The sequence below is a fragment of the Canis lupus genome, chromosome 1 (assembly GCF_011100685.1).
Source record: "Canis lupus familiaris isolate Mischka breed German Shepherd chromosome 1, alternate assembly UU_Cfam_GSD_1.0, whole genome shotgun sequence".
NCBI classification, from domain to species: domain Eukaryota; kingdom Metazoa; phylum Chordata; class Mammalia; order Carnivora; family Canidae; genus Canis; species Canis lupus.
This window is the reverse complement of record NC_049222.1, coordinates 28,330,736-28,348,467: the sequence shown is the minus strand read 5'-3', so window position 1 is coordinate 28,348,467 and position 17,732 is coordinate 28,330,736. Positions and strand designations below refer to the sequence as shown.

Below are 17,732 nucleotides of genomic sequence, written 5' to 3'. Positions count from 1 at the left end.
ATCGCGCCCTGGGCCAAAGGCAGGCGCTAAACCGCTGCGCCACCCAGGGATCCCTAATTTTTTTAATCTAAAAAAAGTTTGGATATTTTTTATCATGAAGAGGTAAAAATTAAGTTTAGATTTGAATAGAATATTGGTTTAACACAAATACCACCTTAACTTTGGGCAAGATTTTAAACATACACTCCTTTCACACGTATATTAATTCATTTGACATCTATGCAGTTCTTATTAATGCTATATGAGTTACTTACTAAAGAAAGATGAACAAAAACTGGTCCTTTACCCTCAATAAAATTACAGTCTGGTGGGTGGTAATTAACCAAATAAATAAGCACACCAAAGTGTTCTCAGTGCTGTGATGATAGAAGATACAAGACCGTGGAGAGACGAGGGAGATATAAATTCTCCTGGGAGAATCTGAAAGGCTTTTCACACATGATGTAACACTTGAGCTAAAGCTTGAAAAAGGAGTTGGCATCCACCTGGAAGGTGGAGTGATAGGGTTGGAGAGCTAGGTAGTTGTTAGTATATTGAAGGCTTTGTATGCCACACTAAAAACTATAGACTCTATCTAGTGGAACAACTGATGGTGGGTTTTAACTAGAAATATTACTCAGCAAAATTAGCATTTCAGAAAGATCATCTCCTTAGCAGTGTAGAAGAAGAATTAGAGAAACAGAAGGTAGGGAAAACAAGTCAGGAGACTATTGCAGTAGTTTGCAAGCAAAGAGGAAGTCCTGACCCAAAGCAGTGACTGAAGAAAGAGTGGGATCAGATGTCAGAGCACCTGATTAACTTAGTGACTGATTCTCTGTGGAGTTTGAGATGGCAGTGTAGGGTTCCCACCTTTCTGGCCAGGCCAACTAGGTGGGTAGCAATAGCTTTCTCTGAGGAAGTAAATAGTAGAGGAGAAGTTAGTTGAGTCTTGAACCTAGTGATTGGAAGAGTTTGGAATGTAAGAAACATCAGCATAGAAGGCAAGGTGAAGTGATGAAAACAAATATTACTGCCCAGGGTAGCCATGTGGTCTGAAGGAAGAGCAGGCCCAGTGGGTGTAGCAAACAACCCTGATAAGCAGTGGCAGGATAAACCAACAGAAAATAGTTTCCCAGAAACAAGAGCGTGGTGGGCAGTGTTAGAGATCTCAAAGGCTTAAGTAAATCTGCTAACTCTGACCATTTGAAGTCATAGGTGTGGTGACTTTAACTTCAGATTTAGTCTTCTGGTAGAGAAAAGAGCTTAGCTTGTAACTTGGTTTAAATTGAATGGTTGAGTTATATGGATAGCGGTTATGTGCTGTTTTTCAAGAAATTTAACTTTCAGTGAAGCTTAGGGAACTTATGGAATCATTGTGAGAATTTTTGATTGTTTGCTGTTTGTTTTTATACTGAAGTAGAAAGATCTGTGCTTATAGCCTATAGGGAAACAGAGAATTTGAAAGTAGAATTTGGAAGAAATTTAAGTATCCCCAAGGAAACAGGTGGAAAGATAAATCTTGAACAGAAGGACACTAGAAGAAAAGAGGGTGAGGGTGGGGATGCAGGAGGTATATTCTTTCATAGGTTTGAAAATGAAGATTTCAGAGGGTTGAAGACCAAATTTTCTCTGTGAAGTAAGGAAATATAATGAGAAACGAGGCAAAGGTTTGGAGAAACCCAAAATATATTGAGGTAAGCTGACTTTAACTAAGACATGTTGTTGGAAAAGTGATTTGAACCAGCACTAAACCTTAATTTTAAGCTTTGCACAGGGGAATCCTATTACTCATCTTTGCGCTACCAGTCCTTAGTATAAATATCAGAGGCTCAAAAAATCTTCAGTAAGTTCTGTAAAATAAAACTTTGTTATAACTGATTCAAATTGGAATTCTGATTTTAGTTTATGTAGCAGTGAACTGATTTAGAGGGAGATTTTCTGACACCTTACCTCACTGTAGAAATTTCTCTTCAACAGGAACCATGTTTCTTCCTAATTCTTCATGTTACTGTAGTAATTTATAAGGAAAATATCTAGAGACTTAGAGCTCATGCTTGAATTTCTCTTCATGACACCATAAGCTACTCATTTGCTAGGTTTTGCTAATTTAGAAATCACAAGAATTTAAGCTGTTTTAAATTTATTGTACAAGAACGTTAAGCTACCTGGCTATAGTTGCCTTGAATCTCACTGTGGCTCAAGTTTTCTGTTTCACCTGTTCTTTAATTACTGGGATTCTTATTTTTATAACAGACATTTGATTTGCAACAGAACATTTTCTAGGTATTGAGGGTATTTTTGCAGCCAGAACCATCTTCAAATTAAAGTGTTATCTGCATTGTTGTTCGAATTTAATGGAAAAAATAGCCTTTTGGAGTGGAGAGAGAGAGACAAATTTGCAAACTTAAGTATATAGACAGTATTATCATTTTTAAGTTATAATTTAAAATCTGTTAGAGGTATCTTCACAGCTTGAAATTTTAAAAACAATTTTACCTCAGGTGAATGTAGCATATAATCTAAAATCAGCTAAGATTGCGGTGCCTGAGTGGCTCAGTTGGTTAAGCATCTGCCTTCTGCACAGGTCATGATCACAGGGACCAGTGATCAAGCCCAGCAGTGTCAGGCTCCCTACTCAGCAGGAAGCCTGCTTCTCCCTCTTCCTCTGCCCCTCCCCCTGCTGTGTGCTCTCACAGACACGTGTGCTCTCTCTCTCTGTCCAATAAAAAAATATTTAAATAAAATAAAAATAATCAGTTAAAATGATTAGGCTTATAAATAAATAAATACACACACACACACACACACATATATGGAAATCAGTGTTCTGTATCTCCCAATGGTTTCATAGTTTAGCTAATCACTAAAAAAGAAACTAATGTTAGCTTGCTCAGTGCACTCAATTTTAAGTCAGGGCAATGACTTTTTAATATGAAAATTAACCTCCTCTTAGAGAATTAGTATTTGCATATTTTACACAAAGCTGCTTCTACTCTGAAAGTAAGCAAAAACATTTTTTTGAATAACAGCAGAAGTTCAGGTGATACTTTTTCTTTTTTTTCTATTATGAATTTCATTAAATGTTTGTGCTTTTCATTTTCCCCAGTTTGTACGTATTAAACTGACTTTGGCAGACTGTGGTTTTTGAATGAAGCAAGCTGAAAAGTGTGTTGTAAAAAGAGGCAGATTCGTGTAGGGTAGACTCTCTTAGCCAACCTTTCTGTTGTTGTAAAATTATTAAGCAATTCTTTTCCACAGCATATATTTCAAAAATAGATATTGCTTCACTCTATTTAATGGTTATTATTATTTTTCTAAGTAAAGTAGTGAATATAGGCTAGCTTTGAAAATACTTTGAGTGCTAATTTCAAGTCACTGTAGTAATTAACAACTGTCCAAAACCTTTGAAATCTGCTGCATGTTGCCACTTAGCACTTCATGGATATTAGTCTCAAGAAATGTGTCAAGAAAGAACAGAATTATAAAAATGTTTAGGAAGAAACTGTAAAGTCTGTTTGAGCAGAGACATTTGAGTATACTATTCTAGCTTTCCTGGTGTTCTTTTTGGTTTTAGCACAAGTAAATATTTGAAGAGGAAGACTAAAAAGGCTGTTTGTGTGTGTGTGTGTGTGTGTGTGTGTGTGTGCATGCACACCCGTGTGTGTGTGTGAGTGTCCGTCCCCAGCATACACCTGTTTTTTGCACCAGATTTCAAAATGCATTGTTGACATGTAGGATAAAAATTTTTAAGAACACAGAAGTAAAACTGAAAATGATTCTGAAAAGAGAAGTGGATTAGATTGTTAAGTGACAAATATATCACTGTATATAGTACTTCCATTTAAAAGCATAGCACCCTGAAATATTTACTGCAACATCATACTCAATTATATATTCCTAATTACTCTTTTAGTGATGTTAATAATAACTAATATTTCTGTAGCACTTTATGTAGTTCCATATGGCCTCCCTTTGCCAACGTATTCTGTGTAATCTGTTTTTTATTTAATACGTTATTTAGTGCTTTGTAATTTGTATATGCAAATGGAACTCTGTAATACCAGTTCATCTTTATTGCTCCTCCAACACATTCCCATTGAAGCATACACTATTTTTATTATGTATTTTTTTCATTTTTCTTTTATTTTTCTTATATTTATCATTATTATTTCACATATGTGAATAGCACTTTATAATACCAGTTCACCTTTATTGTTCCTCCAGCACATTCCCATTGAAGTATACATACTATTTTTATGTATGTATGCTTTTATTATTGTACTTAAAGTGGAAATAAAGCTCAAAGATGTTAGATGATTTCGTTGTTACTTTAGGTATTGTATTAATATAAATAGTCACCATTAGTTTTTGTCTGTGTTAAATAATGAATCTCGATAGAATTTTTAGAGCTGGATAATTTTTTTATTTCATTATTGTTTTAGATGGATAATTTTTTTAGCACTAATGTGGTATTTGACCCCATCTAACTACTCTGAAAGGTATTTTTTTTAGTAAAATGATATCACGAAATGTTTACTGTCTTTAGGACTATACTATCATATAGCCTTAATTAATGGACTTTTTCACCAAATATGTAAAAACCCTTTGCTTTAACAGAAAAGCTTAACCTAAGATACACCATTTACTGTCACTCTTTTAAAGAAGAGAAGCATTCACAAACATGTAAATGATGAGTCAGATAAAGGACATGTAATAACCACAATCCATGACCATGTAGACATCAAGAGGGAATTTTTAAATGCTAATACAGTGGTAGTCCTCTGTGTGGTTTTAATTACTTTTTACAAAGAGAGAGAAAAGGCGGCTATTTTCATATATTAGTATTTGTATGCCATAAACTATCATTTAGCAGTTTGGCCATTCACAGATTATATTTTGCAGTAAATTAGAAATTCAGATTTTCAAATTTTTCAGAATTAGGTCACATTTTATCGTGATTTTTGACCATGATGCTTCCAAAAATAATAAATATATAATAAATAATTTATTAATAATAAACAAGAGACTAGATCTTTGCCAAAATTAATTCTAAGTTACAAGATAACTTTACTAATACACATTTAAAATTTTTTTTGTGACCTGTTCTTTATTTTCCTACAAAAGCTGTAGTTATAATGTACTTGCTACAGGTTTCATTTCTGGAAGACAGTATTGTATTCAGACCATGTTATAGAGCATTGTATGTACTTACAGAAATTTTGCTTGATCATTATTATCAGGATTGTTTTTAACAGTGTCTTACTAATAAGGGTTTTGATGCAATGGGAACTATCTGCTTGGCAAGTGAGGTTATAGATATATTACCTGTGTCACCATGATATATGTTAACATGAGTATTATAGGTGCTTTCTGTACAATCTGAAAAGGAAGGACCTGCTAGTTCACAAAATGCTAAAGAAATGTGGCTGTGAGACATTACAACTTTCTTAATTGAAAGTCGGATGTGGAGTCACTTTTAATTTTTGCATGTTTTTCCATAACTTTTAAGATCATTCTTTTTTACGTTATTATTAATGACAATTCCATGATAAGCAAATTTAGTTTGGTAATGCAGATTTACTTTCATAAAGTGATGCTTTAATTACCACTGTACTCCTTCCTTGATAAAAAACTATTCTGTTTTTAAACTTTAAAAACTAAGCATATAAAAAAAAAAAAAAACTAAGCATATAAATCATTACCATTTGTTTTGACCTACCATGTGTCCTGGTTTGCATTGTAAGCAAATATTTCTCATCCAGTTTTTGCATCAATAACCCAGGAAATTACACTTTGGTTCTGATTTGCCTTTCCTATTACAGGTCAACAAAAATCTCTCGTTTGCTTCGTCAACCTCCTCACAGCAGTCTAAGTTAAAACAGTCAGACATGCTTGCCGCTCATCACATTCAACACCAGTTTGGTTTCACTCAGACCGGTGAGCCCCTTTCTTATTTTGAGTATTCTTTTAAATGGTAGATGCTTTTTTTTTTTTTAAATGAATGTCATTTATTTCACTTCAGAAATACAGCTCATAGCTTTGTAATGGTCATTTTTCACATTTGAATGATGTTGTTCTAGCATCTTTTTTCCTTAAAATCACTGAAGTTATTTCAAAAGCAAGTTTGAATTTGGTAACTTTGATGGTGGATACTCTCAAACTCTATTTTATTGAACCAAAAATAATTTTAAAGTAGCAAAACGTGAATTTTAAATGTGTGTAATATTAAATCTGATTTAATTTCCCTTGGATAAAGGAACCATAGTTGATGGATAATCCCATTTTATAATTCATCTCAAGGAAAGCCAAGATAAAATGCATTTGGGAAGAAACAGGGTACAACCTATCAGTGATGCTGTGTTTCTTCAAAGTTGGCAAATTAATAAAATATGCAAAGAAGCTAGTTACAAAAATCTACATGAATCACTGAGTTGAAACGAACTGTACAGTTGCAAATTTTTAGGCTAATGTTTTAAATTTATTTGAATAAGATTTTCAAAGGATGTCAAAGAAAAAGCATCAAGGTGAGAAATGTATATTTTGGTAATTAAAGATGACTATTTCTGTTCATTAAACTGTATGCGCAGTATTTTTCTATTGAATGCTTTTAGAAAGATGAGACAGCAGAGAACAAAACAATTATCTTTGACAAAGATTATAATAAACTTGAGTTTCAAAAGATAATTTATTTTCAAAATTTGGGGACTATATTACTGTTACTTTTCTACTTTAAAAGTGCTTGGAGTTTACATATGCAAGCTATTTTAATATTATTAAATATTTAATATTATTTTAATATTGCTTTATAAGTTACACATTTTAATGAGAACATACTTGGTTTAAGAATTGTTATATTCAGTCTTGGCTGTGCCTTTTAAATCTTCATTTGAAAGTGGAAATGATATTTACATATTTATATTAGATATTGTTGAAGTTCAAGTCACATAGGACATATGAAAACACTCTAAGCATAAGATACCATACTTAAAAACACGATGACTGTATGCATGCTAGCTTTGAAAATACTCTCAATTCTAATTGCTAATCACTATAATAATGAAGTATCCCAAACCTTAGAAATTTTAAATTTAAATTTCTAGTGTTTCATATGTGTGCTAGAAGTTGGAACAATGGCTTTGGTCATTCTTAGGCACAGTAGAGCGCACATGTTGTGTGCCACCCTTTTAGTCTCTTATTCTCTATATCTTAACTAGATACTTGGTTTGGCTTTAGATCATGTCATTTTAATAAGTAGGAGGGAGAAAAGCAGTCTCCACCACTTGATTCCTATCCTCTTCGTGCTGAGGTCTAAAATTACTCTGGGAACAAATCTATGATTCCACACTTCAGGATCAAAGGCATAGAATGTAAATGGTTGAGTTAATATACTGATTAAAAGTCATTCAAGTGGTGTCTTAAGTTTGTCAGCAAACAAGGTGAAGATAATAGATATAAAATTCTTTCCTATTCCATAAAAGGAAAAATAAGGATAGATAGGAAGCCTTTTGAAATGAGAAGAGGGATTACCACTGAGACACATAAAGAATAAAGGCAAAGCCAGATATGATAAAGGCAAATCTTAGAAATTTCACCATTATACGTAAGTTTTGGTCCATTAACCTTCAGCTTTCCATGGCCATATAGCTCTTGAGTGTAGCATTTACATCATGTGTGTCTATGTGTGTGCACAATCTTAGAAGTATTACCATTAGGCCATATAATACATGGTAACGCTGCTTCCTTTGACTCTTTTAGTTATTAACATGCTTAACCTCCTTTTAAGGCATAGTCTTCCTATAAAATTTGTTTAGATATCATTGTATGGAAGCGTTGTAAAAGCAGAATAGGGAGTCCATTACAAAATGGCCATGATTAAAATGGATTAATTTTATTCATTAAGAAGTTTATCTTTGTGGAAAAGAGTTATGCAATAGGAAACAGGTGAACTAGTTTCTACACCTGGCTCCATCTCTAAGTGACTGTAGAATCTTGAGACATTTTTTCAGGCCTCAGTTTTTCTTATCCCTACAGATAAATGAGGGCTCAGGATTTAGGGAGTTTCTGTCTTTAAAAATTCTGATTCTATTCAGTATTCAAATGAGGTTTATAAAGGGATAAACAGTGTTCCTGACTATATGAGAAATCCATTAGGATCTGAAATATAAGACTACAAAAACTGGGGCACCTGGCCTAGTTGGCTCAGTTGATTAAGTATCAACTCTTGATTTCTGGTCAGGTCAAGATGTCAGGGTTGTAGAGGTGAGTCCCACTCCCACCCCATGGAGCCCCATATGGGGCTCTGTGTTCAACTCAGAGCCCACTTGTCCCTCTCCCTCTCTTCCCCCATACATGTGCATGCTCACACATGTGCTCTCTAAAATAAATAAAATCTTTAAAAAGAGGACTACAAAAGCTAATGTAGATAGGATGTTTAAAAATAAAAATCTTACTTGAAAACTGCATAAATATTCAAGTTCTATCTGTAGGTGTTTGGCTTTGTATAGTATAAGGAAAAGCTATTTAACACAGAAGCTAACCTGTATGGGCTCCCTAGTTCCCATGGTAGGAGGCTGAAGAACACGGTTTGATTTTCCTATATGTTACATATGAGTTTCTATGCTGTAAGGCTAGACTCCAAAGCAGGTTTGTGGTCTGCAGTAACTTCTGTTAACCTTGATGCAGGGTAAGTTCTAGGTAATGGAGACCACTAGAAAAGTAACTTTTTCTTCTTTGGTTTGCATTCCTCAGAGTTTGTAGAACAATACCTTTTTTTCATTCTATAATAATTTTAAGTGACTGCTTTGTTGAAGGTCCTTTCTTAAGGATATGGACTAAATATTACTATCTCTACCCTTAAGCAGCCTCTAGTCTGACCAGAGAAAATAATAAGCATGAAACAAATTATGTGAGCATGTGAAAGGTTATAAAATCACAATATAAACATAAGTGTCATTGGTATAAAGAGGGAAAAAACAACCAAGGGCTTTCTCAGATTTTCTAAAAAAAGAGTTGTGTAATTATTTGAGAGACTGCACATGTGCATGCACATGTGGGGGAGGGAGAGAATCTCCAGCAGACACTCCCACTGAGTACAGGGTCTGACACAGGGCTCTACTTCATAACCCATGACATCATGACCTGAGCTGAAACCGAGTTGGATTCTCAACCAACTGAGATACCCAGGCGTCCTGTCCTGAGTGTTCTCAGATTTTATATGTCCAAACAAAACTCATACCCCAAACCCTTTCTTCCACCTCCTCTTTCCCTGCTACACACCACAGCTTCCCAGTCCCAGCACTCTGACCACATTTACCCAGTTGTTCAGGTAAAACTAGGAGCCATTTTTTAGTCATTTATTTCCCTACCACTTCCCTACTTCTGCTCTTATTTCTTAGTTCATTTTCCCCATAGCAGCTGAAGTGATTCTTTAAAAAATGTTACTTCCCTGCTTAAAACTCTTAAATGTCTTCCTGTTACAATTAAAATGATTTTCAGAGTGTTTACCCTGTCTTATAAAACTTTCCAAGATCATGCCTCTGTCTTGCTGTTGACTTTATCAGCAGAGGGCGATTAGGAGTCCATGCCAAGTGAGTAAAAAAATAAAAAGAGTAACTGAACATAGACTTTGAAGGCAGGTTGACTTGACTAGAGCAGTTGACTCTTAGTTAGCTGAAAGAAATGCTGAGGTGGATGTGTTTAGGAAGAACTGAGTCTGTAAAGGTAGACTGGGGTCAAATTCCTCCTGAGGAATTCATATTTTATTTTCTAGATAAATGAGCTGTCCAAAGGTATAAGTATGAAAGACATATGATAAAATCTTTTTTAAAAAAACACATCTGGTAACTGAGTGGGGAATGGGTTAGAGTGGAAAAAAGCTCAATACAACTCTTATGAGATACTTTAAGAACTATTCATTAGGCTATTACTACGGGTTCTTAATTACAAAGGAATCAATCTGGTAATCCTGTTAATCCTATTGAAGTTAAAACTGTAAATCTTTCCCTGAGTAACTTTCATGAGAAACAAAATTTTACAGTTTTGTCAGTTATACTTTAAAAATGTGGGGGGAATAAAAGAAAATTGTAATTTTAACATTTTAGGTTAAACTGTAGGATATAGGTCATAATGCCTCACCATGTAGAGCACATGTTTTACTAAATCTCAAAACTGTGTCCATACTTCTTTAGTGTAATGAAGAAGATCTCTAGAACAATATCAGGAACTTGTGTTTGTAAAAAAACAAAAACAAAATGATAAAGTACTTTCTCATACATTCTCATTTGATCCTCAATAAAACTTGCTGAGAAGTAGGGTAAACATTAAAATCATACAGAGTGGAATTTTTCTAGAGCTTCTAGAACCATAAAACTTTTGCTACTCAGCCCCTTTACAGTGAAAGTGAGAGGCAGAGAGGCTGGCTGGTCAGAGTCCATGTAGCTGGAATTATCTTAAAACATGATCTCCTCACTCATAGCTCAGTCCTTCTCATCCTACAGAACTAAACTGCCTACTCCCAGTGGAGGGCACGAATGCAAGAGGTGGAAAGGGCTGCCAGCTCAGGACCTTCCGTGAGGCTGTCCCTGGAGCCACTCCTTCATTCCTGGCCCAGTGACCTCCCTGTCTGCCCCATGGGCCCACTGGCTGTTGGTGGTGTCTTTTGTTACCAGCTTTGGAGGCCTATGATCTACTGTAGAGTAATAACCCGGCTGGTACTGACTCTGTGGAACAGATGCAGGTGTTAAAATTGAGGTGTAAAGCAAGTATTTCCTAAGGATTAATCAACCTATTTTTTATTGGACCTTTAAATATAATTCTGTATTTGCTAGTTACTAGGTTTTTTAAAGATTTGATTCCAGTGAGACTGTGGTATTTAAGGCTCCACTCAAATCAGAGAAATTTTGTTCTGTGATCATTTATCTGAATCCCAGATCCCATTGAGTCATCTCAAGAGTTTTTATGGAAGTAAATTTTAAAACGTGGATCATTTAGCAAAAAGTAGAATGAATTCCTGTTATGGGGTGGGGGGGAAATTAACAGGAAGTGCTTATTCTGTTGGCAGTGAGGTAGTTGTATCATCTTTGCACATTTCTATTTGAAGGACAGCATGTTTGATTTTTTTGTACTTAGCAGGTCTTTTCACAGCATGGCTTGAAATTAAATTTATTTCATATTCAGTAGATCAGTTGGGTCATATAAAATATGAATCATTTTATTAATATGTCTTTATTAATATAATTTTTATATCATTTTAAATTGTGGACTTGGAGTTTGATGGGGAAAACAGAATGTGACATGGTTTTTAAAAACAATCAATAGCTTCTGTCTTCTCCATATTTTGTTTGCATCTTCCATTAGCCCATATAAACATATACTAAACTTTATAGCCAACCATTTAACCTCATCCTAAGTGAGGTTAAGTCAACCATTAATCTCATTCCAAATAGGCAAAGTATTTGATTTAAACATAATCAAATGATTCGGATGACTTCAGTATTGGTTAAGAGATGTCAAGTTAACTTTTGTGCATCTACATATTTTTGAAGAATGTATTTTTTCACTGATTTTTGCATATCTTTGACAAGGATACACTTACTCCCTTGACCAGTTCTTAAAATTAGGAGCCACTTTCCAGTTAAAATTTATTTTTAGTGTTTTCAAGATTTCAGTATCTCTTAAGGTTTTAATTTTTTATGGAAAAATACAAAACTTTGGGGGTGCTCGCGTGGCTCATTCGATTAATGTCTGCCTTTCAGGTCATGATCCCAGGACTCCAGGATCCATTCAGCCCCCTATTCAGAGCAGGGAGTCGGCTTCTCCCTCTTCCTCTTCCTCTGCTCATCTGCTTGCTCATGTGCATTCTTTCTATCCCTCTCTCTCTCTAATAAATAAAATCTTCAAAAAGAAAAATGCAAAACTTTTAATAATAGTATCACTGAAATCTAAAATGAATCCTGGGTCATAGTTTCACCAAGGTTTTGTGATATCATTATATAATCCATTTGTAGAAGGTACATTACATCTAAGTTGGAAACATGATGCTTCTTGTATTTCAAAATAAGGAAAAGAAAACAGTTTGGCAAAAAATGGGAGTTAGAATGACCCTGAATAAACATAGCTGATGGCAAAGGGGGGTTTCCATTTTAAGGAAGGTAAAACGAACTTCAAAGAACGTTCTTATGTTATCAGAATTAGTAGTTTTCTAATAGCATTACTTAACTTTAAACTGTTGATTGGAAGATGTTTTATTGAATTCTGATTTCAAACTTCCAGAATTCTAAGATTTCAATTCAGGTGAAAGGAATGAATTCACTGTCTCAGATAAAGATGTCCGCAGAGGGGATCCCTGGGTGGCTCAGGGGTTTGGCGCCTGCCTTCAACCCAGGGTGTGATCCTAGAGTCCCAGGATTGGGTCCCATGTCGGGCTTCCTGCGTGGGGCCTGCTTCTCCCTCTGCCTGTGTCTCTGCTCCCCCCCCCCCCCCCCGTGTGTGTCTCTAATGAATAAATTTTAAAAATCTTAAAAAAAAAAGAGATGTCTGCAGAATTGATTTTCTATAGACAGATGTCCATAAATGTGCTTTATGGTACTAAAAATCAAAATTGTTTTTACTATGCAGTTTTTAAAAGCAAGAAAACAACCACTTCTCTGAAGTCAGCACGTGTGCATTATGGTGCTGCAAAAAGCACTGGACCTGGGGTCCAGAAGAACAGGAGCCCTAATTGTACCACTTCCCAGCTGTTCTCTTGGCTAATAACTGCCTTTATCTCTTCCAGGTATATTAGCTCTGTTTTCTACTTCATATGAATTTTCTACTTCATGGAATTGTGAGGATCAGAAAAAATATTTTAAAACTTTGCAATCCATAAGAAACTCTAAGAATAAATGACATGAGATTTTATAGGAGATTCTTTTGATATTTTTTTGAAGTTTGAAATCATGCAGTTTGTATTGTGGTCAAAGGAATAGAGGAAGTCAAAACATGATTTAATAAAATGTGTCAAGTAATATTATAGGAAAAAGAATGTGTCAAAGAGGCAATAATGGATCTAGAATTTTCAGAAGCATGCCCAAAAAGACATTAAGATGAAGTAATTTTAAGAAGAAAATTTTCAAGCAAGCATCTCAAACTTAAATAATCCACTGGAACCCACTTAGTTTTTGAAACTTTGGCTTTTGGGCAGCCCCGGTGGCTCAGCAATTTAGCGCCACCTTCAGCCCAGGGCATGATCCTAGAGACCCAAGATGGAGTCCCATGTCAGGCTCCCTGCATGGAGCCTGCTTCTCCCTTTGCCTGTCTTTGTCTCTCTCTCTCTCTCTTGCTCTCTCTCTCTCTCATGAATAAATAAATAAAATCTTAAAAAAAAAAAAAAAAAAAAAAAAAACCTTTGGCTTTCCTCATAAGTACCAGTCAACACAAAAGCCCTGGGGATATGAGACCATTTTCATACTTGAATTTTTCTGGAGACTGAGCAAATGACCTTGATTTCATGGATTTTTTTTCTTTTTTTCACTATTTTATATTCCCCTTCCACAAAGACTGAGATATCATTTGTTAGATTTTTTGTTGTTGTTGCCTGTATTTGGATTCTCAAAAATTGATGTTTGATTGGTACAATAGAGATACAAGGTGCCATTTTAGTCACCAGTATCAGTATATTACTAAAATAAGTATCCAGTGATCCAACTTAACCCATTTGTTAAAGATTGAAACTTTATTAATTGTAACAGAAGCCCCTATATTTTCTGAGTAACAAATATTACTTGAATTATTAAAGTGTTTCTTTGTTGATAACTATTTCCTAGCCAATTATTTTCTAAGAAGCTATTTTACATCATATTTATACATATGGTGTAGGTTTCAACCTTACAGTTTTCAGCCTTTTTTATCTGTTAAAAATAGAAAATTTTAAGCTTTTTTTTTTTTTTTCAGTCACATCTCTCTGTGTGTGAGGGGGTGTATGTTTTGTTGAAGAATCTATTAAATTTAGTTGAAATAAATTGTAGCGTTTGCCCAGTAGGTTAATTTTAAAAGTAAAATAATTATATTAACATTCACTGAAAAGTAAAAGGAAGGCAACTGAAAGCCATTAACCATAAGAAATTAAAATGAGATCCCATTGGAGATGCCTGGGTGGCTCAGTGGTTGAGTGTCTGTGTTTGGCTCAGGGCATGATCCCAGGGTTCTGGGATTGAGTACTACATCGGGCTCCCTGTGAAGAGCCTGATTCTCCTCTGCCAATGTCTCTGCTTCTCTCTCTGTGTCTCTCATGAATAAGTAAATAAAATCTTTAAAAAAAAAAATGAGATCCCAACTCAGCACCCAAGAAATAAACAATCTAATCATGAAATGGGCAAAAGACACGAACAAAAATTTCACCAAAGAAGACCTACACATGGCCAACAAGCACATTAGCCAATGCTCCGCATCACTTGCCATCAGGGAAATAAAAATTAAAGCTACAATGAGATACCACCTCACACCAGTCAGAATAGTGAAAATTAACAAGACAGGAAATAACAAATGTTGGAGAGGTTGTGAAGAAAGGGGAACCCTCTTGCACTGTTGGTGGGAATGTGAACTGGTATAGCCACTGAAAAACTGTGTGGAGGTTCCTCAAAGAGTTAAAACTAGAGCTACCCTACAACCCAGGAATTGCACTACTGGGGATTTACCCCAAAGATACAGATGCAATGAAATGCCAGGACACCTGCACCCCAATGTTTATAGCAGCAATGTCCACAATAGCCAAACTGTGGAAGGAGCCTCGGTGTCCATTGACAGATGAATGGATAAAGAAGATGTGGTCTATGTATACAATGGAATATTACTTAGCCATCAGAAAGTACAAATACCCACCGTTTGCTTCGACGTAGATGGAACTGGAGGGTATTATGCTGAGTGAAGTAAGTCAATCGGAGAAGGACAATCATACGGTGTTTCACTCATACAGAGAATATAAAAAATAGTGAAAGGGATTATAGGGGAAAGGAGAGAAAATGAGTGGGAAAAATTAGAGAGGGTGACAAACCATGAGAGACTCCTAACTCTGGGAAACAAACAAGGAGTAGTAGAGGGGAGGTGGGCGGGAGGATGAAGTGACTGGGTGATGGGCACTTAGGGGAGCACTTGACGGGATGAGTACTGGGTGCTATACTATGTGTTGGCAAATTGAACTTTAATATATATATAGAGAGAGAATATATATATATATATTATATATATATATATATATATATAAATGAGATCCCATTTATTTATTAAAAATGAAAACTACAGGGGATCCCTGGGTGGCTCAGGGGTTTAGCGCCTGCCTTTGGCCCAGGGTGCGATCCTGGAGTCCCGGGATGGAGTACCGCATCGGGCCGCCAGCATGGAGCCTGCTTCTCCCTCCTCCTGTGTCTCTGCCTCTCTCTCTCTCTCTCTGTCTATCATAAATAAATAAATCTTTAAAAAAATTTTTAAAAAATGAAAAATACATAATTGTATCCTAATGCTGCCAGAGTACATGCCAGACCACTGAATTTGCATTTTATAGTTATTCTGATGTTTACCTTTTCTAAAACTTTCCAGTTGATGCATTAACAACTTCTTAGTCTTTTTTTTATTTTGAAGGTTTATAGAATATATTAGCATATAGCATCCTTTTTGAAAAGACCACGTGTAAATCTTTTGAGAGCATAGATAGTTAAACAGCTGCTATAGTATAGATGGCTCTGAAATATGAAAACTAATTTCAGAAGACATTCAGTCACAAACTTATATAGGAAGAAATATGTAAACTAACCACTTTTGTTATATATGTGACAAATACAATCATCACCATGCTTGAGCTTTAACTTCCTGAAAGAAGCTCCTGTATTTTACTCCCTGTCTTATTTCTGATGACAGCATTACCATTTTTTAGGTAGAAACTGCAGACCCATCTTTGACTCCTCATCCTTTCCTCTAACTAGACAGTCTCAGAGCCCTCTCATTTCTTTATTCTAAATCTTTCTTAATTCACCAACAGTCCTTTTGATCTTTATGATCTCATTCTTGTCCTGTTTGTTCCTTTTTTTCTAGTGTCAGAGTTTTGTGGGTATCATTACATCTTAAATCTCTCTAAGTTCTTTTCTCTGAATTCGTATTTTCCTCTGTGCTCATTTTCTTTTTTTTTTTTTAATATTTTTTTCTTTATTTATTTATGATAGTCACACAGAGAGAGAGAGGCAGAGACACAGGCAGAGGGAGAAGCAGGCTTCATGCACCGGGAGCCTAATGTGGGATTCGATCCCGGGTCTCCAGGATCGCGCCCTGGGCCAAAGGCAGGCGCCAAACCACTGCGCCACCCAGGGATCCCCCTCTGTGCTCATTTTCATCTATTTATGTATCCTAGGTCTTTCTTTTATGCTAGTGGTTTTTCCTTTATTTCTGACGATCCGTGGTATCTGTCTCTTTTTTAAAAATGAAGGACTGGGTACAAAGATGGTGTCCCTCTTCTGTTGTGTAAGTAGCTCTATTATCTCCCTTTTTTGTTCACTTTAGCAGAAACCCTCTTGAGAACTTTGTATATATAGCTAAAACATATTAACTGGCAGCTTATATTTAGGATAAGCAAGCAAGATAAATGAATTCACCTATGAGGCTGTTAGACTCATTGCCAGAATGAGAATAAGTGGGATAACCGTATTCGCTGTAGAAGACTTCATTCTTCCCAAATGGTATGTTCAATAATATTTTTAGGAACAATTCCACTGGTTTATTTTTTATATTTTAATCTTTTTTCCTATGGTTAGTGCTCAGCAGCATCCATTTTATATGGGTTCTGCAGCCTGCTTGGCCTTAGTGTTTTACATACAAATCTTCCAATTTTTTTCTCCTGGGTTTTGTTTTGTTTGGCCCCTACCAAGTACACTATTTGTGTGTTCACAGGTCCCGAGTTTTGTTGTCCAGATATATTATCTATCTACTGCAGCCCACCATAATGTTTTCAGGCAGACGTTTCTAATCACTTTACGTCCTCTACAAATTTGTTGAAATCTCTAACCTGTTTTTTTCAGGCTCACCAGTGACTTTCACATTGCCCATTCCTATGGTCAGCTCTTTGTGTTTATCTTACTTGACCTATTGACAGTACTTGATACATTCTATGGCTTCTTAATACACTGGTTTCTGGGATACCACATTCTTCGTTTTCCTTTTATCTCATTCTGCGTTCTCTTTAGCTGTTTTCTTCCTCTTCTATGTCTTATTAGATTGTTCCACTGCAATCTGATCTTCTTTTATTCCGTATATATAATTATATATATGCACATTTCCTTGGTGTTCTCTTGACTTTAAATAAACCCTGTATGCCAATGTTTTATCCTTCCTCAACTCTAGGCCTGCAGAGTTTAAAATAGTAGCCTCTAGCCTCATGTACCCATTGATACTTGAAATGTAGCTAGGGTGACTTGGTAACTAAGTTTTAATTATATTTCATTTCAGTTTTTAAATATAAATAGCCATGTATGGCCAGTGGCTATCATGTTGGACAGTTCAAACTTATAAAATCTACTTCTATATAAATCTTCATTCTCAACACCAGACAGATCACGTTACAATATAAAATATAGATTACTGTTTTTTTAAATTTAAAACACATAATATTTTTAATATTAAAACTTCCTTGACTGTAATGTTGAAAATGTCATAGTATTTCATCATCATGATTGTAGAAAGGTTATTAATAAGCAGTATTGAGGTGTGGGGCACCTGAGTGGCTCAATCAGTTA

The 17,732-nt window shown here is 35.3% G+C and overlaps 1 protein-coding gene across 18 annotated transcripts in view; it reads left to right on the top strand.

Moving 5' to 3' along the window:
- AHI1 (Abelson helper integration site 1) overlaps positions 1 to 17,732 on the top strand; it is a 233,719-nt gene that overhangs the window by 83,559 nt on the left and 132,428 nt on the right. For 16 of the 18 annotated variants that reach the window (XR_005353529.1, XR_005353532.1, XM_038526072.1 and 13 more), the window contains one exon: positions 5,802 to 5,916. Coding sequence is in view for 16 of the 18 variants with exons in the window: in XM_038526072.1 (XP_038382000.1) it covers positions 5,802 to 5,916 (115 nt within the window). In the remaining 2 variants the exon portion in view is untranslated. Of the gene's footprint in view, positions 1 to 5,801; positions 5,917 to 11,732; positions 12,368 to 17,732 lie in introns of those variants that run through there. The other 2 variants (XM_038526084.1, XM_038526083.1) reach the window with 2 other exon arrangements.